This window comes from Tuber melanosporum (assembly GCF_000151645.1).
Source record: "Tuber melanosporum whole genome shotgun sequence assembly, scaffold_9, strain Mel28".
In the NCBI taxonomy this organism is placed as follows: domain Eukaryota; kingdom Fungi; phylum Ascomycota; class Pezizomycetes; order Pezizales; family Tuberaceae; genus Tuber; species Tuber melanosporum.
Window position 1 is genome coordinate 1,287,329 of NW_003299139.1, and position 27,055 is coordinate 1,314,383.

The following is a 27,055-nucleotide window of genomic DNA, read 5'->3' on the forward strand; positions in this document are numbered from 1 at the left end:
TGTCGAGGTACTTATTAAGTACCTTGTTGATCCATCTCTGGAATGAAGCCTGTGCGTTGGTTAGCCCGAAGGGCATAACCAAGTATTCGAACATTCCGTATCTTGAGGCGAATGTAGTCTTCCATTCGTCTCCTGCCTTGATGCGTATATTGTGGTATGCGTCTTTGATGTCGAGTTTGGTGAAGTATTTTGCTGATCGTAGTCTGTCCAGTGCTTCCCCAATCAAGGGTAGTGGATATCGGTCCTTCTTGGTAACCGAATTAAGGGCTCTGTAGTCCACGCAGAGTCTCATTTTTCCGTCTTTCTTTTTGACGAATAGTACTGGGGATCCTCCTGACGCGAAAGAGTCTCGGATCCATCCTCTCTTTAGGTTTTGCTCGATGTACTTCCTAAGTTCTTCAAGCTCTGCTTCCCCTAGGGGGTATAACCTCTTATAGGGAATCTCTTTTGTCTTTCCCTTTTTTTCGTCTTTGTCCAGCTGAATTTTGTGGTCAATTCCTGGTCTTCGAGGTGGTAGCTCCGTAGCTTCCTCTTGTTGGAATAGATTTGTGAATTGGTGATATTCTTTTGGAACCAATTCTTTCCATCCTTTTTTGCATTGGTATTTCTTGTCCTGGATTGCTAGCTCTGTACTGATGTTGATTTTTGCTAGAACCGCTTTTTCGTCTTCGTATGTCCATTTGAGAATTCCTGTTATATCTCCTCTTCGATAATATTGTCCAAAGGCTTGTGCTGTGATCTCTTTGATCTCAATTCTTTTTGTTGTATCGAGCTGGTTTTGGTCCGTACTTCCAAATCCCTTATTTCCTCTTATAGTTTCTTCCAGTTGATCTACTTCATGCAGATCCTCTTTGTTGATTTTTCGATTATCAACTGTGCGATTCGATCGCCTTTCTGGACTTGGTAGTCCTCTTGGGCTAGGTTGGCCAGGACCACTTTGATTTCACCGGTATAGTCGACGCCGATCACCCCTGCCATGGTCATGAGTCGGTGTTTAACTGCTAGACCACTGCAGAGTGCTATTCGTCCATAGGTGCCTTCTGGGAGTCCAATGGCTATTCCCGTCGCTATCATTGCCTGCCCATTGGCTGGTATCTTGATTCCTTCGTTGGCATATAGGTCGTGTCCTGCTGCCCCTTTGGAACCCTTGGTAGGCACTTTTGCCTCTTGGTCCAGTCTTTGTATCCAGACCCTCTTGTCTTGCTGCATCTCGGCAAACTTTGCATGCAAAGTTTCTTCCTCCGCTTCTCATATCGGTATTGAGTAGACCACAGGTGAACTGTTGAGACATTGTGTTGCACATAGTTCGCTTGTAAAGGTCATCTTGTTCTCATTCCAATCGATCGTCGGATTATGCTTCCGTAACCATGGCATCCCTAGGACTATCTCATGGTTCTTCAGATCTGTCACTTGAAAGGTTGCCGTTTCCCTATGGCTGTCAATGTCCATGGGTACTGTCGCCGTATGGGTTATAGGACCCATAGCACTTGGTTTTCCATCTGCTAAGTAGACTTGTCTTGCTTTCTTCGCTTGTTTGGTGTGGAGGCCGTATTTGTCGCATATTTCTTTGTTGATGAAGTCTTCAGTGGCCCCCAAGTCGAGCATTGGATATATTGTTGTTTCTTCGCTTTCTTTGTTGTATATCTTCGTTTTGATCATCACATGATCTCCATCTTCTTCTTCTCTTTGCGTGTGTAGTGCCGTGTAGTAGTTCGCTAATTTGATGGGTTTTCCAGGTCAACATCTTGGGTCTCCCTGACCACTGTTTACTGGAGACCCTCGTCATTTTCCGCTGGTGAATCCTCTGCTATCATTTTGCAGATGTTGCTTCTTTTCTGATTTTGGAAACAATTATTTCCAGCAGCTCTGTTTCCCTGGTATCCGTTATCCGGTCGGCTTCTGCATTCTCGTATCCGATGCCCTGCTTTTCCACACCTTAGGTATAGTTTCCCATTCATCCTTCTGGCGTATTCTTCCTTAGACAGATTCAGAGCAGGCCCTGCTCTTGACTTGTCTAATTCCATTGGTTCGCCTGGTGGTAATGCTCAACTTTCTCCTCAAGGTACTTGCGGTTTGAAGGTCCTGTTCACATTCCTGGATAATTGGACCACTCTATGTGCTATAGTATTTTCCGAGTTGCTCCGAACTATATTTAATTTGCTTTCTTTGTCAATTGCCCATCTTGCAAATCGTTCGGCTGTCGTATAGCGCAGGTCAGAGATTCCCCATGCCTCTCGGAGTCTCTCACTGCAGTTTCTCTGGAGGATGATGTAGAGAGTCGCATCATCAAACTCGGCCTCATATTCCAACAGTCGACATTCGTTCCAATATGCTGAGAACGTTTGTTTTCCTTGCTGGAGTTTTTCTAGCTTTCGTCTTGCTATTTCTTTGGCGTTGAGATCTCCAAATTGTTCAAAGAGTGTCGCCTTGAACTCTTCATATGTGACCCATTCCCTCTGCTTCCGTCCATCTTGGAAGGGCATGATCCATTGTCCCGCGAGTCCTCTGAGTAGAGATTCCACATATGGAATCTTAATTTCATCATGGTGATCTCCGCATCCCTTAACGGCAAAATATCCCTTGCATTGCGCTAAGAATATTTGTAGCTTATCTTCGGCCCCTTCATATGTGTCGGGCTCCTTTGCTTTTGGACGTTGGACATTTCCTTGCCCTGTATTTCGCGTGGCTGCAAGAAATGCCTGAAACTGATTTTCAGTCATTCCAAGTATGCTGGTTCCTGGTGCCGGAGCGGCTGGGGCCGGTGGCCCAGGTACAGCGGATCCTGATATTCTCTCGGGTCGTGGAGTTCCAGCAGGAGAGCTATCGACTGGTGATCCTTTCTCTGGGGTTACTGGGCTTGCTGCTCTCGAGGGTTCTGCTGAGACGTAATCTAGGGCATCGCTGAATCCTCCTAGATTAAGATTTTGATCCTCAATGTCAATATCTCCTTCCCTGTCTGGGTTGAAGGATGCCGTCTTGTATCGTTTGGCGTCACACTAGGTGACGCTTTGTAATGTAACGATCCCTCTGTGGATAGTTAATGCTTGGCGATGGGGAACGATACTTCTCTTCCTGTCTTCTTCTTCCTTTATCTTACGATAGCTCTAGGCCTCTGCCTACGTTACCGATAGTACAAGACCCTTGTCTTCTACCGGGAACGCCTATCGTAAGCTTTCTCTAACTCTTCTTCGTACAGCACCTTCTTTGGCGTAACAATAACGTTGCAATAAGGATAAAGATTGTAAAGGTTTTTTATATTCATTAAAGTAATAAGTAGGAAAAGTACTTAGAACAAAGCGTGAAGAACCTATCTTCCTCTGCCGCATCGGCCTCCTTATATAGTGTTCTTCCCGCCTTTAATCATGTGACTACAGTGGTCACATGTGCGAAACTAAATCATAACAAACTAGTCATATGACCAAAGTGATCACATGCTCAAAACCCATGACCTCATAGCGAGGTCATGTGCAAAACTCATAAACCAATCATAACGTAATAAACAAGTCATATGACTTGACTGAGTCATATGCACGAAACCCATGACATCATAATGAGGTCATGTGCGAAACATAAATTATATGCGCAAGGCTTACCCATAAGGCACACCTGTAAGGCATACTCGTCAGGCGCATGTCCCATGACTCATACTTAAGCCATGTGCGAAAGCATCACAAATCCCACACATAACAAATCATATAACCCGAATAGGTCATATGCGTGAAACAATAACATACCTGTGACTCATAACCATGTGTCACGTGAAAACCCTTTCCTCGCTAAGCCACGTTCGTGACAGTGTCCTTATTAAATGCATTTTCGTACATCAGTTTCAGTTGGGTCCCTGGTCACATGGGTTTTAAGGGTAATGAGATAGTTGACCTGAAGGCTAAGATCTATGTTGGACGCCCCTTATGCCCCCTACTTTGGTAAGGGGTTAGCTTTGGGATTGGTTATACAGCCCTGGCTCCGGAGCTGTGGAAGGAGGAATAGGGAACCTGGCATACTAGGGAAAGGTACGAGTATTATAGCCAGAAAACAAAAGCACCCCAGCACCTCCGAGCTCTCACCCGAATGGATTTGTAAGTTTTGATGAAGATCCATAGTGGGATGGGCATGGTCGACTATGATAGCTGTGAAGGGAAGGAAGACAGATGCCACTGGACTAAGTGCCCCCACTATACTAGAGGCTGGCCTGCTGATGAAAACTTGTATAAGGACTCGGCAGTGTTGTGATGGAAATGTTGGTGGATGGATCATCGGTGGTTGGGCCTGGGAATCCCTTGTGGTATTGGAGTCGTGAATGGGGAATTACTTGTGGCAGGTAACCCCTTCGATGGCACACTGATAGTGGAAAGAAATGGAAGGACAGTATCGATAAGAGATCCTACTACTTGCACCCAGTGTGAAAAGAGACATGATAGTAGTGGCTGTGTCTTGCCGGATGAAGTAACATTACCAAAGAAGTGGTTCTTTTTACCTGACCAGTGTCGGTGCAAGTGTCCCTGCTGTGGTACTACCATTTCCGCTGCGGCCACTAAAAAACACGCCACATTTACAGAATACTTTGAGAGACGACCCCGATGTTTACAGATATGTCACGATTGATTTTGGCGTTCTCAGCATCAGCAGTGGGACGAGCTGAACTTGGCAACATGGACATCAGTGGTCTTGAGGTGGGCTAAGGTGAACGGGTTGCTGAAAGAGCCTTGCTGCCCCATTTGTAGGTTGGTATTGGCGGGGGGATATGTGGATCTCGGGTTGCATTACAAGAGGACAGAGGGATGTTGGAATAGACTGTATATTTCCTTTGTTGAGTATATAGGACAGATTGTATTGGAGGCGGATAGGGGTGAGGGTATGAGAGGGTGGCTGGGTAGTGGAGTGGGAAGGCACATTAATCCGGGGTGGCACTAGCTGCTGCAAGCGCCTGTAAGCCTACATAGGTAGTGATTTTTGGATTTATATCTGGGAGGAGTGGTTGCAGGGCAGAGTGGGTCCGCGGTAGTGTCTTTTAGATAGTTTGTTTTTATGAGGTGTGGGGGAGACTAGTCGTATGCCAGTGTTGGTGGTACTAGTATAAATAAAATTAGATTAAATTCTAAGTACTTTTCCTCGTCCTTGCCGTCTCTTCACCCTGAGCATTTCTCTCGCACCCATGATGGGCCTTGATGCGTTGGATTCTAGGGGAGATATCTGAGTTCGCTCAGTAGTTCCTGGGGTTCTTGGTGTTGAGGTCTGTTGGCATTACGTGGTGGATTACTTATTTCCTTCTCGTTTCATTGCCTGCTGGTTTCTTAAGATACTGTCACTTCGAGCACTTCATCACGGTCACTTACCAGCCCCTTTCAGTAAAATGTCTTCAGCTTCCTGTCTATAACCTACTCGCAGGTTTCGCATTCAATTGGGGGAAATAGAACATTGTGTTTAAGATGATCACCTGTGTCGTTCTTTGGGCCAGTTCAGGCTTGTTGAGTTTTACCGGAGTCCTTAGTTCTCGCAATACAAAACGCCTTTGGGTTAGTCTGATGACCTTCCCAAGTTCAACTCATTGTACCGGCTGCATCATTCCTCAGGTGGCAGGGCAGTGCCCGCCCAGCCCCTCTCCGTTACATTTTTATTTCTACGGTCAGAATCTTACAATGTTGTTTATCACCGTTCTCTTGGAGCTTTTGTCCTTGCAGCATTTACAGTGGTTCAGTTAGGTGTCTCCTCCCTGCTTCAGTGGGGATGGCTTTGACCCTGAAAATTCTTACCCCCTAGTGTGGTTTTCATTGCTGCCTGGGATGGTGTGGGACGATTGGCTGCCAGATATTCACGTAGTCTGTGTGTTTGGGTGGTTATGTTGTGAATTGTGATTAGCGGCTTCACCCATTGCAAGTAGGGCCTACCATCTATTTGTCTGCTTCTGTTCACTCACCCTCCCCCTTCTTGTCGCGTCAGTTGGGGGTGCCTCTTGCCCATCTTTCAGTCTTTGCCTGGTACTGGACCTGTGGGGCTGGCTTTGGCTGGCTCTGCCTACTCTTTCCTGGCTTTGTTAGACTTCAGTTCGACTGGGCTGGATGCTGTGGCTAGTACCGGTGCCTTTGGGTGTTGGTACTGCCTACTTTGTGGCTCCCAACTGTGACTGGTGGGTCCCCCTCAGCTGCAAGGTGCTGGAGGATGAGACTCAGTTAGTGTGGCCAAGACCAGTGGCTGCCTGAGGGGACTGGGTATGGCTGTCCTGTGGCTATCGGATGGTTGATCTGTCTGAAGGGCTTGGGGGCATTGATGGGCTCTGTGGCGTCTGGCATGCGGCGCTTGGGGGGGACTGATTGGGGAGGGGGGGGCACCTGCGAGCACCGGTAAGGCCTGTGCCAGGTTGAACGAGGTCTAATTAAGTGTTTCCAATTCAGCTTGGGCTGTTGGATGAAGCTGCTGAGTGCTACAGAGCTCCCTGACGGACCAGCTAGCTGACAGCCACATGTGCGGATAGTGGGTTGCGACCACCTGGTTGGACTTGTTTGAGCCTTATACGCTGGGTTTTGTGGAGTTTCTTTAGTTTCTTTAGTTTTGGCAATGGGTTTGGTGGGAGGAGGCATGGCACCAGGGGTGGGAAATAGGCCCCACTGACCTTCTTGGTCTGTTACTACCTCTATGTATTTTTTATGTTTATTGTTTTTGGTTGGGAGACAGGCAGCGGCTACATGTCCTCCTCACTGGTACGCCCTTTAGAGGCAACCAGCAAAGTGGGTTCATAGGTTCAATGGCCTGGCATGCGGGTGCGAGAGGTGGACATGTTGGTTGCCTCCTCCCTGCCATTGTATCACCTGTAGGTTTAGTTTGTATATTTATTAGTTTTCTAATGTAGTGGAGGTTTCGCGGGATGGTTTTCATACGGGGTGGTAGTGATTTTATGTTTGTTGGATGAGGAACACGGTTGGATTGGTCTTTTGCTCTGCTTCGGCTATGCTTAGTGCTAGTTGGCTTCTTACCAGAAGGGCTGTGGACTGGGACTGGGGCAGGCACTGGGATGTTTGATGGTCTTGTAATTAGTTCTTGTGCAGGCATGACTCAGGAATGGCAGGTGCTGGGCCGTAGACTTAGTTAGCTTAGGATTAGTGGTATACCAGTTAGCCGTATCCCTGTGCCGGCGGGAGCTCATCATATACCAGTGTTGACAAAAAAGTTTAAATAAAATTAGATTGAATTCTAAGTACTTTTCCTACTTATTACTATAACAAATATAAAACACCTTTATGCTCTTTATCATTATCATGACCTTTATTATTATTATGCTAAGAGAACTCTTCACTAAGGAGAGTTAGAGAAATCTTACGATAGACTTTCGGAGCTCCATTCGTCCCAACAGGCGCCGGTAAGAGTAAATTTACCTGTCCCACCTGACCCCACTAAACCGGCCACGTGATCGCCAAGCCCATTGTTGCGGCAGGCTGTGTCATCATCCATCGCACTGCCCGCTGCGTGGGATAGTACCTATGACTTGAGGTGTCGCATCAGGGAAACAAGAGACCAACATAGTCTAAACCTACAACAACCTATTCTACAGAAACCTCACAGCCTCATCCTTTTCTCTTCTAGAGTGGCCAAAGCTTCTGTAGTTCCATCACCCGAAAGAATAGCAAACACAAACACAAACGAAGCAAAGGAGTCAAACTACCGCCACCACCACCACCATCATCATTCACGATGTCGTTCGATCGTCTACCCTCCCTCGAGGCGCAACCGACAACCTCCCGCGCAACGGGCTACTCCGACAGCCCGGAGTTCGACCGTCTAACAACGCAGTTATCCTCACAACTTTTCACTTTAACAAGTAACATCTCAAACTTGAACCGAGAATTGAGTCTAGTGGGTACGAAGCGGGATAGCGAAGCCCTCAGGGAGAGAGTCAAAAAACTGCTTAATGAGACGAGGGCGGGATTCAAGAGTGTTGGGGAGGGGGTCAAGAAGGTTCAGGATTGGCCGGATGTTTCTGTAAGTATATTATATCCTTTGAAGGGGGGGGGGGCGACAGTGCTAATAGCGCTGGATGTGGTGATAGCCCAGTCAACGTTTCGTCCAGCAGAAACTCTCGCGAGAGATGTCCTCTACACTTGCAGATTTCCAGGCCATCCAGCGACTGTCTGCTGAGAAGACTCGAGACTACGTCACTGCCGCCCGCCAAGCGCAGCATCTCACCCATGACGAGGGCGTCCCGACCGATGACCTAGCATACTCCTCCAAGTCGGGAGGCCAGCAGCAAGTTCAGGTCCCACTAGTCCAGCAGCAATTTGCGCTGGCGGAACAGAGCGAGGTGGAGTTTCAAGAGAGCTTGATCATCGAGCGGGAAGAGGAGATTCGAGGAATAGAGCAAGGGATCACGGAACTTAATGAGATATTCAGGGATTTGGGGACTATGGTCAGTCAACAGGGTGAAATGATTGACGATATTGAGGTTTATGTGGGGAACACGGCTACCAGTACTAAGGCTGCGTGAGTACTTTCTCGTCTAAGGGTTTTTTCTTTTTTCGTTGAGGAGTTGCTAATTTTACACGACATGCAGAGATCAGGAGTTGACACAGGCAGCGAGATATCAGAAGGGCGCGAGGAATAAGGCCTGCTGTTTGCTACTGATTCTGTCAATCATTCTGACGGTTGTGTTGTTGGCGGTATGCTCCTCTCCATACATCCTCTCCACCACATAGCCAGCGAGCTAACGAGTGACTAGATCTTCCTTGGTTAATTCGATACGATCTGTTCCATACCACAGTATCCCCAAATTACCCCTCCTCTCTCCATCTCACACTCCTCTCATTTCCTGGGTCGGAACTTTTGCGCCGGTGTTCCTGTTGGCTGTGGTCCTTCCTCTCTTCCCCTCCTGCTTGTAGCCGGGTCACGGATTTTCTGAAGCAATCGACTTGTCTCTACCACCGTACCGCACTTTCATGCCGTGTCCTTTGCTCATTCACCTCCTCTTTTTTTTTCTTCATTTTTTGTCGTCCCCAAGTGTTGAATAATTTTTTCTCATACAAAGTTATGCCCATCTATCACATCAGCTACACAAATACCGTACATATCCTCAGGTGCCGTAAATAATTCAAGCCAACCCGACCTAATCGCCATCTCTACCCCTCGCTCCACTATATGTACACCCACGATATCGTCCGAATCCCCTTATCCCCCAACCCTCTTCAACCCCTCCTCCGCCTTCATAACCCCCTCCTCGACCCCCATTTCCCTAGCCAATGACCTCGCCTCCAAGTATCGCTGCCTAGCCAACTCCCTGTCACCCAACATCTCCGCAAACTCCGCAAGATTATGCATCGCAACCGCGCATCCCAAATCACACTCTTCAGTCCTATCCGGTGGCTTTATGGAGTTCGCCAACTTCAGTGCCTTCTGCGCCCACGGCGTGGCCGAGTCTGTTACTAGCTGTTCGCGGGAGAGCGGCAGCGTGGGGGTGATGGGTTGTTGGGAGAGGGTTGCGGAGAGGTTGTTCACTGGAAGACGTTAGCGCTGGATGAGGGGAGGGGGAATGTGAGGGAGGAACTTAGGACTACGGAGTGGCAGTTGTTTGGCGGCATGTATTCTAATGCGTGTAGGTAGAGGGGTGTTGCCAGGAAGAAGCGGTTTGTGGATTCGTAGACGCTTGCGAGGGTTTCTAGCAGGGAGGACATTTCCAAGTTTGATAGCCAGTCTTGGTGGAGTTCTTGTCTGGGGGATTTTTCAATCGGAAGTCTTTCCCCACCACCGCCCTCCTGGGGAGGAGGAGGAGGAGGAGGAGGGAACTTTCTAGCCTCCCTCACCGCTGTCTCTACAGCCCACCCAAGCGCCTCCTCCGCTTCAGCATACCGCCCCTTACCAACGTACACCCCCCCGACCCTCGCCGCAATCTCCACACCCTTCTTCAACAACTTCCTTCTAACCCCTTCATCCACCTTCTCCGCCTCTGCCGCAGCAACAACCTCGTCCAGAACGCCCTCAAGTACTTCAATGCCCTTCTCGATGATCCCTTGGCGTAAGAGCACCCCCGCCAACTCGATTTTTATCCCTGTGACCTCGTCACTGAGCGGGTCCATGCCCAGGTCCCGACACTGCTCCAGCGCTAGGCGGAAGTGCCTCACTGCGTCGCGCGGAGAGGAGGAGGTAGGTAGCGAGTAGTACAGGGCTTTCCGCAGCTCTTTGGCGACCGGTTCTGGGTAGGCGTGTGTCGTATTGGCGAGGTAGGTGAGGTAGGTGCTGTAACCCCAGAGGCCGAGGGTTACGCCTGTTGCTGAGCTGTTTGCTGTCAGTCACTGGGTGGGAGGGAATCTGGAGGGGGGAGGACAAGAGGACTGCAAGAAAGGCCATTAGGCGGTTTCGGTTCGAGATGTTTGAGAGGACACCTTTTTTGGGACCGCCAGAGGAGGAGGTGGAGGATTTGAGGCGGATTTGTGTCGGTGGTGGTGGCAGCGACTGCCGATGGCGGAGGGATTGGAGGGGCTGTCGTGGCAGCGAAGGCCATCGGAAAAGGCACTGTGGTTGTGGAGAGGGCCGGAGGGTTCTTGTCAATGCTCGGGAGAACATTTTAAAGGGTATAGAGAGCAGTGGTTATTGTTGTGGTGTTGGATTATGTTTGTCTTTGGAGGGCCTGATGTTTTCATTGGAGGTGAGTTGCTGAGCTAAATATTTGTGAGCCTCTTGTGACGTCGTGATGCACGGACCAAGTGGGATGATTGGGAGAATTTCAACTTTAACCAAAAGACTACCGGTAGATGACCATGGCGGTGGCGATGAGGATTGGTCAACCGCATATTCTTGAAGAGAGGGTGCTCGCCCTACTCACAGTTTCCCAGTTTACTCTAATTGATATTTGTTTAATTCATGTATCCCCAATTGTCTTTTTGACCCCTGCAAAAGCTACAATACCCATAACTCAGAGCTCATCGTGAGCACGGACGTATAATCCCTAGTCTACACAGCCCGCTGGAATCCATCGACACCAACATTAGGGAGAGGAAGTAACAGGCTAGCACACTCCTCGGCCTCTCTCGCGTTCATCTGTTCTTGCGGGGAAAGAGACCTCCACGCGCTACATCTCCAACCCCACCAACGAGCATACAGTCCAGCCATGCAGAGATACCCATTTAAAACACGTAACTGGGATGCCGTAACCGACGATATTCGCTACGAGCGAGCTCTGACCCAGGGCATCAAAATTCAAAGCTACACCATCTCCCCTGCAGCTCCAGAAATCAGCTGCGAGGTGCGTGGATCGACCGGCGCTAGGTACACGGTGTACCTCAGCACACATGACGTCCCAGATTGCTCGTGCCCGGACTGCGGGAATGGGAATATATGTAAACATATCTACAATGTGGTCGACGAGCTTCTCGACGGGCGAGGGGTCAGTGATGCTGTGTATGAGGAGTGGGATATGCCCCTAATTTCGAGGGCGAGGTCAGTGCTGGAGAGGAGGTTTGGAAGCAGTAGTAACAAGGTGCCGAAAAAAGCTACGTCTGTACCCACACCTGTGCCCGCGCGTGTGCCTGCTGCACCTGCTCCCGCAGCTCCAGGACCCTCGACGAGAGCTCCGGCCCGAGTACCAATTCTAGCGGCCCAGTACCCCGCCTTTGTCCCCGCTGCTCCATTGAACCCAATCCAGCAAACCCCACCATACCCAAACATTGAAGCAGAAGTTGACGACCTCCTCCCGCACACAAATATTCACACTTTCCTCCGCACATTAGCAATCACAAGCCCATCCGTTCTAGCTGCCCTTCGTGCGGAAGCAACGCCCCGCGTGCATGCCCTCGACTTTACAAACTTCAAAAATCAAGTCCTGCATATTGTGCATACCGTCGATAATGTCCCTGATCCCGCGAGGCCGGTCGTCGTTAGAGGCATTGAGGATCACCTGTGGGGGTTTCTTAACGAGATCAAGACAAAGACGACGAAACATACCCCCTTCAAAGCAAGATCTACCGGATTTGAAGTATGTTTGATGATCCTGAAGGGTCTGGGAGAAGTAGGTGGTGTGTTCTTGAGACAGAATGGACTTGTAAAGAGTGCTGTTGAGGTTATGATTCATCTGGATGTGAAGGGAGATATGGTTAGGAAGTTTGATAGGGAGGTCATGTGGTGGGTTGGAATGTATGCCAATATTGAGGGGGGATTATTTGGAAGGTTGATCAGGGAAAGGGGGGAGATTGTTGTTCTAGAGTGAACACTCAAGGGCGGGAGATCACCCGCTTCAGCACATGTATAAGGGGAGACTGGTTACTTTGGCCTTGGGTTTGTCTCTTTTTTCTCGGTTGAGAAAGGTATTATTTATTTATTTATTTTCATTGTATATAATACAAATTCATCTCACTCTCTATCTCTTTTAACCAAGCCATCGTAATATTGAAGCTATAGGAAATATTTTTCTAATCCATCACCGTCTTTTTTCCCCTCAATAGTTTTAAATCCCACAACCCTATCAGGGATCAATATATTCACAAATAACCCTTCACTACCAGCGATATCAAATTGTAGTAAGTTTCTGCCCCATTGCCAACCCCTTTAAACGGATACTCACCGACATTCTTTACCTCCTGACTTCTGCAGACGGCTGTTACAGTTACATCGCGCTCAATATCTACCACGTTATACACAGCCTTATATGAAAACCCCCAAACCCAAGCTCCCTGGATAGATGGGAACACAAAACCCGACAGGCACAATAGATGCTGAGGCCTTGTCCGTGAAGCTGATACATTCGGATGGGCCTAAAAGCACACGTTGAGCCACTGCGATGTACTGCGACATTGCCCTGGTCACAAACTTCACCCCCCCGTGGCACGCACCATAAGGTTGTAACAAACCCCTGAGCTTCCTCCCTTGTCACTACCCTAAAAATCACGGCGTCTCGTAGAACTCTTATCATACAACTGTATGATACACTGCAAGCAAAGCGTCAGCACAGTTTACGTGTGCCACTCAAAGCTGCATCAACAAATGGTCAGGCCAGGCTCGTCTCTATGAGCATAGGCTAGGTCCACCGAGTGAGCGTATATGATTGAGGCGGTGGTAGCAAGGATGCGCAAAATACATCATGCAACTTGTGCCAGTTCAGATATTTATCTACTAGGGATCTTAGCGCGTTTCCATCCCTCCCCCCCATTTTTTACGCACCTGGAACTTCCAGAAAACAGCTTTTCTTCAGGATAACTTGTACGGGTGCCTCAGATTTTATCCGTCGGGCACTGTACAAGGATTTCAGCATGCCCTTTACACACTTTTGCCCAACGGTCTATACTACCCAACTGGAGCTTTATTTGCTCGGCTAGGGATTCACAGAGTGATGTTGCAACCGGATGTAGGGATAAAATTATATGTGGGTAGGATATCAGACTATATGCAGGCGGTTGTTTCGAATTCACTCTTGAATCCGCTTCTGGTAGGCTTTGGGATAGTTGCGTTTACAGTGAGGACAGGAGTTCCTAATATATCTCATCGCCGCACAATATGGTATCTTGCACATACGTTCTCTTCAGGTACATGAGACATTACCTAACACCGAATTGGGTGGATAATTGTTGAAATATTTATCAAAGAGATCCTATCACACATTGTTGAAGAAATAGCCATTATCTATCGCGCAAGGTCCTTTCTGGGCTCCAGCACATTTCTTTCCCAACTACTGGCCCATCATGGCCTGGCCGGGAAATATATGATCCGAAACAAGGCAGATGCATCAATACCCGCCGCATCTGCATTACAACAGCACCAGTGGGGTGAACTACCGATTGACAAAATGCAAGAGAGGGAAAAAGGGGATAAGAAAAAATATACCCCTTTTCTCAACGAAACCCGAAGAATACGCGGTTCCCACTGCTCTAGTGAAGAACCGTGGACAAGACAGAGGGAAATAAAGGGAAATCTTGTATTTGATTATGCTTGTATGCAGGGTTTTGGTGGGCACCTGCTGCTAGTAATACCGTATCCACAGGACGCCAACTTCCAATTTCGACGGCCCAACGCAAGAGCACAATTAATATCCACGCCGGCGAGCTCCTCGAGCACATATCACCAATTGTCCACCTAGTGTACGACGCATTGTGGCTGACTGGCTGGTCAGCAACTTATTGTAGTACTCAGTTTGGTTCTTGAGATAGCCATCCCGTGAGGACTACAAATACATCAAGGGCAGGGGGTGGGATCGGTGGATATATTCGGACACAGCCGGACAGACTCCCGGAAGGACGGGGGACTAGGAGGTCGGGAAGCCGATGCAACTTGAGTTGAACTTGAAGCACTGTAAGTTATATCAATGAAACCAACAGGAGTGTGAGATCCTACAAGTAAAGAGACAGAGAAGAAAAGGTGCTCGAACAGTGGATAGATGAGGTAGTACGGTAAGGCATGGGATACAACTCTTGCTTCCCCGGTAACTTTATACGACAGTGCGTATCGTCAAAAACAAGGCGATACTCTGCTGAAGCGTGTATTGGCACAAGAGACCATCACCATCACCTTTCCCTTGCTCTCTTTCTCACTTCCTTCAGCCCCTGCCAGCATCCCCCCAGCCGCCCATCCAAACACGGTCTGTGCCCCGCGGGGCGCCCCAAAAAGCCCGAGGGAACGTAGCGCCGGATACATAACCTACCGGCAGGCACTTCACTCACCCAAGGGGTTTTTTTCTCCAACCAAAAGTTAACGCTTTTCCTTTGGGACCCTTGCTTCCCCCGCGCGCCTTGGGGGTTTTGGAGCAGCGTCGTTCGCATTCCGTACCGCGCTGTGGAACGGGTCCATTGTGCTCAATCACAAGATGCGCTTCGATAAGTTGCTGTGATTCCTATAAACTGTACAGTACCACCACCACCACCACTCGAGGAGAAGGAAGAGAATGAGAAGAAAAAAAAAATCCGAGGAAGAGGAGAAAAAGAAAATTGAAGAAGAAGGGGAGGGAGGAAAAAAAACAAGCAAATACTGTAGTGAACGGTGGAGTTTGGAGTTCCCCTCACTTTTTTTCCTGCTTGTTAATATTATGTTCCGTAAGATAACTTGCAACTTCCCCAACAAAAGCAGGTACTGTACTAGTACAATGAATGTATGTAGGTGTGTAATGTAATGTGGGTGCAAGAATCGTCGTGTCCACCGCAGACGATGTAAGGTAGTAAGTACTATCATAAGTGAGATAAAGTTACCTCACAGTCTCATACTCGTGACTCGTATACCTAAAAACAAACCACAGTGGTCTATAACTTAGCACAGCAGTCTGTCCATCTACGCTACTGTACAGTACCTATTTATCTATCTCGTCAAGACCGCATGCGAACCATACCGTATCCATCGCGGAGAAAGAAGAACAAAAAAAAAAAAGAAGCAATGGAAGCGAAATACAGATTTTACACTTTTTCAAAAAAAAACACATGTCGGGCCTTATTATTATACCCTACTTACTACCTACCGTACCTATAATACCCACCTATCATACTGCCTTTTTTGAGACTACTACGACCATCAATCACCCTTAGAATATCCACAGCATATGCAGTACACGACCAGATACCGTACGATAATATTTTTATGATGGCGGTAGACTAAAGGGGAGTTGAACGGATTCCTCAACTCCCTCTCCCCGATACCTCTAACTCTCTCTCTATGTATATATATATATTTGAAAAAAAAAAAAACCAACTCTCTCTCTCTCCTGATAACCATAACCCAACTCTTTTTTTTTTTTTTTTTTTTTTTAAAAAAAAATAACCCCCCCCCCAGAACAAGAGTTACACATCCGTGCGCCCAGGTTTTGTAACTCACGGTAGTTCCCGCCAGACCCGGTTGCCGCAAAGCCAGCCATCCATTGCCGTACCGTGATGCCACACACAAAGTGAATCAACTCACTCACTCAACTTTTCTATTTTTTTGTGGTTCTAATTTTTTTTTTAAAAAAAAATGTGTGTACGAGTCATGATACTGTAGAAGATGGATCTGTTCAGTCCCGAGATGTCTACAGTAACGGTTCACTCATCTTTCGTGGGGCGTAATAACTTTAATTTAGCAGTATCCATCCCTTCATTCGTCCTTTTCGCTTGCCCTATCAACCGTAGCAGAATACTTGTAGCGGTATTTTACCGTAGCCAGATATCGTGCGTGGGATTTGTGTGAGCAGGAGTCGAACAAAGGGGTAAATTAACACGTTTGGCTGGTGAATGGAAACGGGAAAAAAAGGAAGGGAAAAGTCAATAAACACCTGTAAGTGAATTAAGAGACACGAGGAAAGTACTTGTATGAGCCAATTATCAATATGTCAAAAGAGAGAAAAGATGCCAGAAGGAAAGAAAGAAATAGAAAGAGTTACAAGCAGGAAACAGTGAAAATAACGATGGAAAACCCCTCCAGACAAGAAACCGCAGGAAATATGTATAGAAAAAGAAAAAAGAAAAAAAAAGGGATGACAAAAAACACCGGGGAAAGATTTCGCTTTTTTTGCTCTCCAACCAAAACTTTTTTCATCTTCATCTCTGGAAGTGGGCCAAGAGAAGGTGAGAAAAAATGGGTGAGAAAAAGACTGGTGACTAACTAATACTTTCCTCCACCTTCTCTTTCATGGCTTAACCCCCCCCTACCCGTAACAGTTCATCGCTTCTACACCTATTCGACAAAAAGGAAAGGGAATAAAGGAAAAACATGCTCAACCGCTACAACCCTCCTCCCCCCCGCTCATTTATATACCTCCCCACATGCTGCGAACTTCGCTTGTTTTTCAATTCGTATCATGGTCGTAATAGCCCCTTGGTGAAGGGTTTGTGTATCGGTAAGAGTCGAAAAGGAAATGGCGCAACCGGATATAGTAATAAGAAAGCAGAGGGTAATATTATTAAACAGTTGTTTGAAGAATACGAAACAAAAAGTTATGCGAAAACAAGACGAATCAACCACCTATAAGAGAGCACAGAAACGTTAGATTAAAGACCCAGCAGCGCAAGAAAGAATATCAGAACTTACCACAACAGAAAGCTGCCGCTAACTTCTGCACAAAGCTTCTCCTAGGCTCTGCCGGGTTGTTCCTCGGTTGGTTCTGTTGGCTGTTCAGAACCTGGGATGAAGGCCCTCTGGTTGTAGGCGGGAGATTCGTGTTCGATGCTTGGAACTGGGCTTGTGTGCTGGCTGTTGGTGTGACCACTGGCTTCTGCAACCCCCCCGCCGGTCCGCTCGGTCGTTTGGTCGGCATTGCGCCTGGAGCGTTTTGCCTGTCGCCGCGCGTCGGACCCATCGGCTTTCCTGGCGATGGTGGCGGGGGATGCGGGGCGTTTAAACGACTCGGGGTGAGCTGTGGAGGTTGACGAACCTGGGCCGGAGGAAGAAGTCGCAGCTCCCCGTTGGTTCCGTGAGCCTGATTATGGGCTGTGTGATAGTTGTGTGAAGAGGGGTGCTTTGAGATGGCCTCCCAACCCTTTCCATTATTAAGCTTCATCCAATCATATTCACCATCCTCAACTTCCCCGGTATTCTTTAGTGCCTGTGTGAAAAGGTCCCGAAGCAAGTCGTAATCAGGCGTATCTTCGAACCCAAGGTTGCGTACATAGCTCAAGTACTGATTGAACTCCTCTAATCACAAATGTCAGCCGCACGTTGCACAGAACCCCGGGGGCTGAAGGGTCTACCAACCTGGGAATCCATCGCAGAGTTCCTTAATTGCGGTTGTCTGCTTCTTCTCACCGATCTTTTCGTACTTTTGTTTGTTGGTAGCAGCCTTCAGACCTTGCCATGGTAATCCACCTCGCAAAAAGTACATGAAGACATGTCCTAATGCTTCTAAATCATCTCTTCGTGACTGCTCTCGTCCAAGATGCGTATTTATACTCATGTATCGAGCAGTGCCCGAGAGACTCTTGCGCTCTCTGTAGGGAATATGCTGCTTAGTCTTGGGGTCTCGATATTGTTTAGCCATGCCAAAGTCAACCACGTGAATTATATTGGCAGACTTTGTCCCAGGACGCCCAATCAAGAAATTGTCTGGTTTGATATCGCGATAAATTAGGTTCTTTTCGTGGATGGTTTGAACCCGCGACAACTAGACGAGATGTCAGACACACGTCATAAAGGGATATCCACAAGACGGACCATTTGCTTAGCCACCATGACAACAGTCTTTATCGAGAATCGCCTGCCGCAATGATCAAACAGATCCTCCAAGCTAGGTCCCAGAAGGTCAATGACTAGGATATTGTGCAAACCCTCCTGTCCGAAATAATAAACATTAGGAATGCCCGCTGGTTAAGAGTTAGTACGCGATATTAGGCGGAAGCTTTGATGGAGAACTAACGGCAGCCAACCAGAATCTTGTATGTTCTGTATTCATCCCTCAGCTGAGGAGCATCACTTTTTCTCGGTTCCTAAGAAACATTAGCACGCGAACCATGACGCTGTCCAAGAGCAAATATGCGAAAAAAAACACACAAACTTGATTGCAACATGCTGATTATTTAGCAAGTTGACTCCTTCGAAAATAACACCAAAGGATCCCTCTCCGATCTTCTTCCCGACTCTGTAGTGTACACCTACCACATTCGAGGAAGAAGACGACATTGTCGACAATACTGCTCCTGCTCGTTACCGGGTATCGAAAATCGGTATTATGAGAGGGCGATGTTGTCCGTGGATGTTGCTGAAGCGCAGCTGTTAGGCGCCAGAACGTTGAAACGCTAGGGATGCGAACAGAGGGCTGCGTCTCGGTTTTGAAGTGATGGCAGCAAAACCAGGGCTTGTCAAGCGAAAACTTTGAAGCACGGATTGTCCTTGTCAGCGAGAAGTCATCAAGAGGGGACACAGCGGGTAACGGGAGTCAAAGAAAGTGTAAAATCGTAACAGGTGAAGGAATTGTTGTGGGGGGACTTATAAAGGGAATAGGTCGGGGAGGGTGTGAAAGAAGTAACCGATAAAAAAAGGGAGGGGATGATTACAGTGGATTGGGGGAGGATGAGTGATTCCTTGAGTAAATTAAGACCACCAGAGGAAAGTGGAAGAAAAGAAAAAAAGTCTACAGGTGGTTGTGTAGGGGAGCGTATGGTCTACGAGAGCTTGGGAAAGTTTTAAAGGGAATGAAATGATGAAGCCACCGACGGTCACCGTGCTACACACCACTCCGATAGTCCTCCGTATTGCACCGAATCAAAAGGGACGGTTAAAGAAGCGTGGTAATGAGTGAGAGACGGAAGGGCGGAGAGAAAGAGGGAGAGAAAGAGGGAGAGGGAGAGGGGGGAGGGGAGGGGGGGAGGGGAGAAGAGGAGGTGAGAAGAAGTGAAGGAGAGAAAGGGGAAACCGGGGGAGTAATAGGAAGGAGGCGAGCGGTGGTATGGTGAGGTAGGTAGGGGAGTGGGTGGATGAGAAGAGAGAAAGGGAAGTCGGAAAATGGATGGATGAGAGAAGAGAGGCTCGGGGTGAGAGAGAAGCAAAAGCAACCAGAAGCAGAACCGCAGCGGCAAATCTCTTGCTTGGGAGGGGGGGGGGTTCGACTCGCGCGCCCGACCGTGGGCAGCAAAAAAGGCAAGGCAGCCCAGGCCTTTTTTGCGCTTCGCTTGTTCTCCCCCGATGATTTGGTTGAAAGGCATGCCAACGGTTCGTTAAAATGAAGCCAATCTATTTCTTGTCCGTTCCTTACTGCTATCTCGGAGGGATGGGCAATCTTCTGGAAGGAAGAAAAATAATAATAATACATTATCTCACCAGTGCCCCAAAAAAGAGGAATAACCAAAAAAACGAGAGACAGCCCTGACAACCTCTATTATGGTAACTTACCCAAAAGAGAGAGAGAGATTTGTTTACAGCAGCAGCGGCGTTCCCTGCCCTGCTCCATATTTAGAGAAAATCGTCCTACTCTCGAAAGTTCATTTATTCCTCTTGGCTATAGGCAACAGGAATGCACATATTCTGATGGGGTGATTTGGAGAAAGTGCTCCAATAATAATGATAATAATAATAATAATATTGTAATAATAATAATAATATTGTAATAATAATATATTATTATCACTATTATTATTTTTCGACTACAACCCTCTTCATCCCTTTTCTCTCTTTCTCTTGCTTCACTTCAAGGCTTCCTGGTTCCTCTCGGTTGTTGCTGACACCATATCTCACCAAGCGGCTAGCCCAAATGGATTACACGGGAATTCTCAGTCCCTCGGCTACCACGGTCTGGCTGGCGAGGTGCGCAGCACTTTTTTTTTTTTTTAATGACAAGATCAACAACCTACGGGTACAAAAAAACCCGAACTGACAGAGATTGATTTTCCATCTTTCTTGTTTTCCTTCCGTCCCTCCCTCACGTAACTTGGGAAGCCGAGCCGGGAGCTGTCAAATTACCTCTTTTCCATCAGAAGAAACTTTTTCTAAGGTGAATTTCGGCCGGGAATCCCACGCGCGATAGCTCACCGTAGAAAGAGCGGCGTAGAAGGTGTCGACCTGATGCTATTATTGGGGCCGAACCCGATACCGGCACTGTACAATTATTGTACGAGTACTGCGTACCGTACTGGCATATAACCTCTCTCGACCTTGACTACCAAATTAGGGCCCGAGCCCGAGAATTCCTCTTATGCGCAGGCAAAACTTCCTGTTTCACGTGCCGCTCCCACGCGCTTCGCTGCAATGCTGGCATCGCACTTTGGTTCGTTCTGAAAGGGATACGGTGGTACCGGTACTGTACGAGTACCGGTACTAGTACTCGTGTAGTATGATACTTAAAATTGACTGTGCACATCTGAGCGCCCATACTAAATTCAGACTCAAATGCCCGGCTTCCTCATGCCAGGGACCTGTAGAAATAAGAGCTACGAGTAAATAGATTCCCCTTCAGCTTTCCCGCACTCAAACTGTAAGGTGGTACGAGTGCATGAATTCTGAATGATATCGGGGTGCTGTTGCCCATGTCTTTTGTGGAGTCAATGAGTAGAATGGCCCTTCATTCAACTTGTATAGCACAAAACAGCATCACCATGACCCTGCGCTAATTTCTATGCACGGGCCATACAGTGCATCTCGGGCAGGGCCAAGTCTTCAATTCTTTCTTTCTTTCTTTTTCTTTTTTTTTTTTATTTGACTTCCGCCTCATTGATAGAAAGAAAAAAATCCTGAAATCGGGACCCGGGTCACACAACATGATCACACCGTGCCATGGCTACCGCACAGTACTTGACCATTCATAAAATATTCGGATGCCTTGGCGCCAAGGTATATCAACCGGCACCCAAGCATGGAATCTTGGCGCCAAGGCATCCGAATACTTTATGAATGGTCAAGTCATGCGAAAATCTCAGCACCAAATGGAAATTTACCGCATTCTCTTGGGAACCATCCCTATGCCCTGCACCTGCCCTCTATCATTCATAGGCACTCAACTGAATAAGGTGTCATTTCCATTTCCATTTCCATTCCCCTTTCCCATCTATCCATCCGTCCATCCGTCCATCCGTCCATCCGTCCATAGATAGTGGGGGGTGTTCATCCCATGTTTTCATTGTTTTATTATTCGGTGAGCCAATTTTCGAGCTCTTGATCCAATCATCTTTTCCAGGCCTCCCTCCGAGACATTGGCAACGTTCCAACGATGTTCACATCCGGTAAACCGCCGAAATTCCAGCTGAAGGGAAATACTGCAGATTGGCTATGAATACACTTTATTGAGATTGGCTAGGCCTTGACCGAAAGTAGCTGAAAGCGTAGGGGGGTTTCTAAATCCGGAGCGGATAGACGTCAGCATGGAAGAAGAGTGTCACAAATCCTTGTTTGCGCAGATAAACTCCGCTTTGATAATAATTATCTATATTGACTAATATTTTCTAGGGATGTTCGCTGCTCTCCCCTGGATGTCACCTTGGCAACATTTTGGTTTTTCGGGTTTGGAAATGATCGTGTTGACAGTAAAACATCATCTTATTGACGTACAGAATCCATCATTCCTTCGGGACAGCGCAATTACCTCCACGAGACACGAAAAAGGTTGGAAATAAACCTGAACTATGTGGTATCTTCTCCTCCACTCCATGATTCTTCTTCGAGGAACAGCGCGGGATACTGACCAGGTATCAGAGATACATATCATCAATTCATTCAAGAAGTTCCCCAGCAAAATGACACATCATCTGAAACTTCACCTGCTGTTCAACGACTTTTCTGTGGGCCGGAACCTACCTACTCCTTACTTGCCCTCTCTTTGCCGATCTTCGATGCCACGGAAGAGTTGTCAATATTGTGTATGAAATGGTACTCGAGTGTTACAACCTGGCTCGAAAGGGTTCTAGCGGGGTAACTATTTGATTCACTCCTTACTTGATAAACAAAGTCTCTCTTTGAAACAATTTCTCTACTCCACAACCCGCAAAGAATGCTCGGCAGCACTGCAGTGCCTGTAGAAAGGGATTCGATTTCAAGGAATTATGGGGTTCTCTAGTCACGAGATTTCATGGGGATAGCAATTATTGGCTCCCCACTTTGATAACTTGAAGTGGGGTGGCGGTATGCACAACACTCTGTATCCGTTTGGTATGTGGAAGCTCTGACTTGTGGGAATACCTATATAGGTATTCGCTTTTGTAGCCTTATTCTGACTGCTCTAAAGCCCTTCACATCTGGCCCACATCCGAAATTCTCTGAACAACCTCCTGTGCCCAATTCCGTAGTCGTATTTTATATGTCATGTGTCTCTTCACCACCGAATACTGGATGCGATGAGCAGCTGTTAATGCACCATGCGCGGTGCCCCTGGAATGCTGTTTGAAGTTTCACATTATGTGCCTCACCGTTTCGGGCGGTCTATATCCCACCAGTCATCGGTCGCAATCGTGCCGTTCAGGACCCTCGTTTGGCGGCTCAGGACTTCAAGTTTCTTCATCACACGGGATCACTGACGGGGCCAAGGGCACTTGAGTCCGATGGTCAAGTGATGGTCTAGTGGTCTTCACATATTTGACCATATATTATCAGACAGGTCTAGATTTTGACTCTATATCGTTCTCGGCGCTGATTGATTCCTAATCCCGATGTGCTCCGCCCGCACGAGTCGAGTTACAAGAAGTCCTGAGAGGGAAGCAAGTGCCTCTGGAGAGCGATTGACCAATCTCCGATAAGGGAAGCTTACTCAGTAACTCATGCTGTGGGAGGTTTGCGTCTTGCGGGTAAGGTGTCGAGTATACACGGTATCACTACATTTGGATTTTATCACTTTTGAGTGGCGACGAAAATACTGATATGCGGTACTCACACCAACGGTCCAACAGGGGATGAGGGGTCGATATTTGTCTCGAAGATTTTCTCTTATCCTCGAATTCCAATTGACCCTAGCACATCAAAGAGCGGGGGCCCGGAATAATTTGAGGGTGGTGGGGACGTACAGCTCAGGCCTGATGTCCCACTAACGGAAGAGAAACCGGAGAGCATTCTCTTCAAAGAGTCACCTCCTCATGAGAAATATATGTCTATCGCAATTCGCCACCATTGCACGCCTCCCGGCACGTGCTGCCGGTGCTCATTTCTGAATAGGTTAGTCAGTCGGGCCAGGACGTGTAGGGCGAATGATAAATTCGCGATTAAGATGTTTCCAACCTCTGGAAACAAAAGGGTGAACGTCACTACCACTGATCACAAAATCTGGTGTCGGGATATGATACCGTACCCCACCATACTGCACAGTACACGTGCATGCAGCACCTCTCAGAAGCAGGGAAGAAAATTCTAACTTATGGTAGCTAACTCAGAATTATTATTATTATTATTATTATTATTATTATTATTTCGCTACAGCGAACACACGGGTATAATGTGAATATTGCAGTCCGGTTAAAAGTATGGTATGTCGAATATTACGAATTTACCACCTCCCCCCACATTGGAATTTAGAGCCAAATTGTCATAATTATGATACCCACGATACGAAAGGAAGTTCCGGCACGCTATTGTGCGAAACGGTATTGGTTGGTTCTCGATGTCGAGAAGTCACCAACCAACCATTCGCCAACGTTAGTATTGGCCAACAACATGCGCAGTTTTATCTTATCTCTAGGGTGTAATCGTCTGGGATGGATGGGTGATGTATTGTTGACCAGGCCGCAGCCCGGCCGGTGGGTTGAGTGCTCGTGCTGCCGCTCGTAAGGCACAGAGTGCCTACCTACTGTACCTGAAATGTCAACTTCGCATTTTGTTTTCATTTTTCACATTTTTTGCTGTTGTGAGATTTGTGGTTATCATGATTACTTTGGGGATGTGAACTAGAGTAAGGTGAGGTGAGGTGAGGTGAGGTAAAGAAGGAACGAAAGAAAAAGAAACAAAGGGTAATACCGGTACTCAACCTTCTCAACAAACAGACATCATAGTATGGAGTGAGAAGAAAAGAGAGAGAATTAAGCAAATAATAGACGTGACATGATAATATACATTTTCCAACTCCCACCAATTCCCCACCTCACTCCTCCATCATGACCTCCCCCTCCTCCCTACCTACATACTCACCATAAGCCTCGCACCTCGCCGCATCCAGCACGCCGGGAAACCAAACGCGCAGTTGCGCCTTCTCTAGGAACCTGGCGAGGAGCTTGTTCTCTTGGGAGAGATCGTGGCCAATGGTGTTCAGCTCGGCCTCGTCGGCGCGGGAGAAGCGTGTGCGCAGCTCCTCCGACGAGTCGGAGAAGAAGGTCTCCTCGGGCGCGAGCGGTTGGTAAGGCGAGTGCTGAGCAAAGAGGCCACGCTCGTAGCCAAATTTGATGGTCTTGTAAACTGCTGTGTCGTAGGTGGCGGCTTGCACGTGTTTGTCCGTTTTGTTGCGGGTGTCGAGGATCGCTTGCCAGCTTGATTCGTGAATATTACTTATTAGCTCCTTTGCGGTGATGATGGCCGGTGGAGGGGAAGGTGGGTATACTTATCGCGGAGAAAACATCTCCTCCAGATAGTCTTTTCCGTGAATTTCCTGCGCTCTAGTGGGAGGCCGCCGAGGCTGAGAGCTCTTAAAGCCCAGTAGAATTCCTCACCCCTTTCCGCTCCGAGCAGTAACGGTGTCCCCTCCTCGTCGCTGTCCGCCAGCGTGAGCAGGTCTGCGAGTTCCTCCACGCCCATCACCTTCCCCTCCACGGCCAGTGCGAAGGCGCGTTTCCAGAGCTCGCGGCAGCCGGCACGCTTCTTACTAGTTAGCGTGCCTCCCGCGTACTTCTCCAGGCCGATCTGCACGGCGCCATCGGTGTCGATGGAGGTCTTCCCGATGACTTTGACAGCTTCGTAGACACGATTTTGTATGTCCACTAGTTCCAATTCGGAGTCAATGTTGCGCACGTTTTGTTCGTCCAAATACCCCATTGCTGCGATTTTGGCTAGTTTTCCGATTGATAGCTCCACCTTCTTGTTCCATTGGTCTTCCTCTTGCTCTGTCGCGACTTCTAGAAGGGTGTCTGCCGCGAGGGTGTACTCGCCGAGTCCTACGTCGTGGATCCAAGAGAGCTTTGCGTATCTCCTGCTGGACCGTAGGAATTTGGTCAGATACGTTTCTCGCCAGTTCTCGAAGCCGTTGAGGAGCTTCTGCAATTGGCCGTTCTCGACAAGGTACTCGTACATCTCTATCGCGTAGATTTCGCCAAACCTGCCAAAGTAGGCTTCCATCCGCTCAATGGTCTGCTTCTTAGTGCGCGCTAGTTCGGCGTTTTCCCTTTCCGCAGCTTCGCGATTGGAAGTGGCGTTGATGTCCTTCTGGGTCGCCTCGATGCGGATGATTTCCTCCGAGCAAAGCTCTACGAGTGTTCGGTAGTCTTGCCATTTCTCTGCGAGCTCGTAGGCTTTCTCCAGCATGCCTAGTTCCGCGAGGGGCTTTATCCACCCGCCGCGTTGCGCTATGTAGCGTTCTTTTATGGTTATGCCCTCTTGCAGGGTGCCCTCGCCGTCTTCGCTTTGCTGCTCGCACCATGAGGAGCGCTCTTCGAAGCCGCGACAGCAGACTTCTGCTAACCCGACTAGCTGCTCGGCGACTCGTTCGATGACTTCTTTGCCTTCGAGGTCTGAAACTAGTCTTGGTCCCCAGAGTGTTTTGATCATGGCGACGCTGACTTCGTGGTGAACGCTTAGGGCTTGTAGAATGTCTGTCCCACTGGTCCATGGAGGTAGCAAGCCGGTAGTTGTATTCATGATCCCGTTCGAATCAACACCGGGCTTGTCAAGTCTATATAATTTGACAGAACGGATTCTGAAATCCCATGCCTTCGTCAACGCCGCAAGGACAATATCATTGGCCTCAGCATCCATTTTGGCCATAGTTACTTTTTCATATCGACCCTTGCTTGTTTTCTCTACCATTGCGTGTTTGGCCTTCGGAATCAGATCTTGAATAAATCCTACGTGTTGCAGGAACCAGGTTCTGATAGGGTCACTGCCGCCGATACTGTCGTCCAAGGCTAATAGCTCAGGGATGATAACCTCGAGGGCTCCTTCATCGCCCTCTTGCCTGTGACGGAGGTGAGTTTCCCGCACGTTCCAGACTGCACGGGCGGCGTGACACTTCTCTGCATCAGTGAGGAGACGCCACATCGTTTTCTTTGGAAGTGGGGGGAAAGTAGCCCGGAGGTGTTCAGCGAGCGCGCGGAGGTGAGCCGCGCGGAGGGAAAGATGGGTGTCGAGTGAGGGAAGGACTGCTGGGAGATATTCTGAGGTTGAGGACAAGATTTCTTGACTGATCTCCAGTGCCGCCTCTTCTATCTCTTCCATTTCGTACTTGATTTCTTTTCGTCCTTGGAAGTTCAATGGATTCTGTAGATTTGTTGTTAGCAGTCACTTCTCAAGATCCATGGGGTCGTGGTTTCCGCATACATCTTCTTTAACACTGTAGAAGACCGCTTGCTCAATCTTGCTCTTCACCTTTACAGGCTCTGTTGGAATCCTCTTTTTGACCGGTTCGATATCAAAGACTTCGAGTCGGACGACACCAGCACCTTTGGCCACAAGCATGACACCGGGGTTTCTGACCTTCTTCCCTGCTCCAGTTGTGCCTGCATCAGATGTGAAGGATCCCATCATATCTGACCGAGGCGCGGAATCAAACATGACATCTTCGGGGCCACTGCCCACTATCTCTACG

The 27,055-nt window shown here is 48.1% G+C and overlaps 4 protein-coding genes; 2 read left to right on the top strand and 2 right to left on the bottom strand.

Annotated features, from left to right (window-relative positions):
* The first annotated feature begins 7,484 nt into the window (after positions 1 to 7,484).
* Positions 7,485 to 9,031, top strand: GSTUM_00011783001 (uncharacterized protein). XM_002842137.2 has 4 exons: positions 7,485 to 7,974; positions 8,042 to 8,472; positions 8,543 to 8,648; positions 8,708 to 9,031. Exons 1-4 carry the CDS (start codon positions 7,687 to 7,689, stop codon positions 8,720 to 8,722), a joined length of 840 nt encoding a protein of 279 aa, XP_002842183.1. The 5' UTR covers positions 7,485 to 7,686; the 3' UTR covers positions 8,723 to 9,031.
* Positions 9,032 to 9,153: 122 nt separating this feature from the next.
* On the bottom strand, positions 9,154 to 10,618 carry GSTUM_00011784001 (uncharacterized protein; the record flags this gene model as incomplete). XM_002842138.2 has 4 exons in its annotated part: positions 10,307 to 10,618; positions 9,769 to 10,257; positions 9,530 to 9,717; positions 9,154 to 9,479 (listed from the first exon to the last, which is right to left on the bottom strand). Exons 1-4 carry the CDS (start codon positions 10,543 to 10,545, stop codon positions 9,154 to 9,156), a joined length of 1,242 nt encoding a protein of 413 aa, XP_002842184.1. The 5' UTR covers positions 10,546 to 10,618.
* Positions 10,619 to 10,797: 179 nt separating this feature from the next.
* Positions 10,798 to 12,184, top strand: GSTUM_00011785001 (uncharacterized protein; the record flags this gene model as incomplete). XM_002842139.2 has 1 exon in its annotated part: positions 10,798 to 12,184. Exon 1 carries the CDS (start codon positions 11,090 to 11,092, stop codon positions 12,182 to 12,184), a length of 1,095 nt encoding a protein of 364 aa, XP_002842185.1. The 5' UTR covers positions 10,798 to 11,089.
* A 3,930-nt stretch (positions 12,185 to 16,114) lies between these two features.
* Positions 16,115 to 19,169, bottom strand: GSTUM_00011786001 (uncharacterized protein). XM_002842140.2 has 7 exons: positions 18,912 to 19,169; positions 18,409 to 18,727; positions 18,275 to 18,344; positions 18,073 to 18,221; positions 17,617 to 18,022; positions 16,954 to 17,556; positions 16,115 to 16,887 (listed from the first exon to the last, which is right to left on the bottom strand). The coding sequence occupies exons 2-7, from the start codon at positions 18,535 to 18,537 to the stop codon at positions 16,880 to 16,882; spliced, it is 1,365 nt and encodes a 454-aa protein (XP_002842186.1). The 5' UTR covers positions 18,538 to 18,727; positions 18,912 to 19,169; the 3' UTR covers positions 16,115 to 16,879.
* Between the last annotated feature and the right edge of the window lie 7,886 nt (positions 19,170 to 27,055).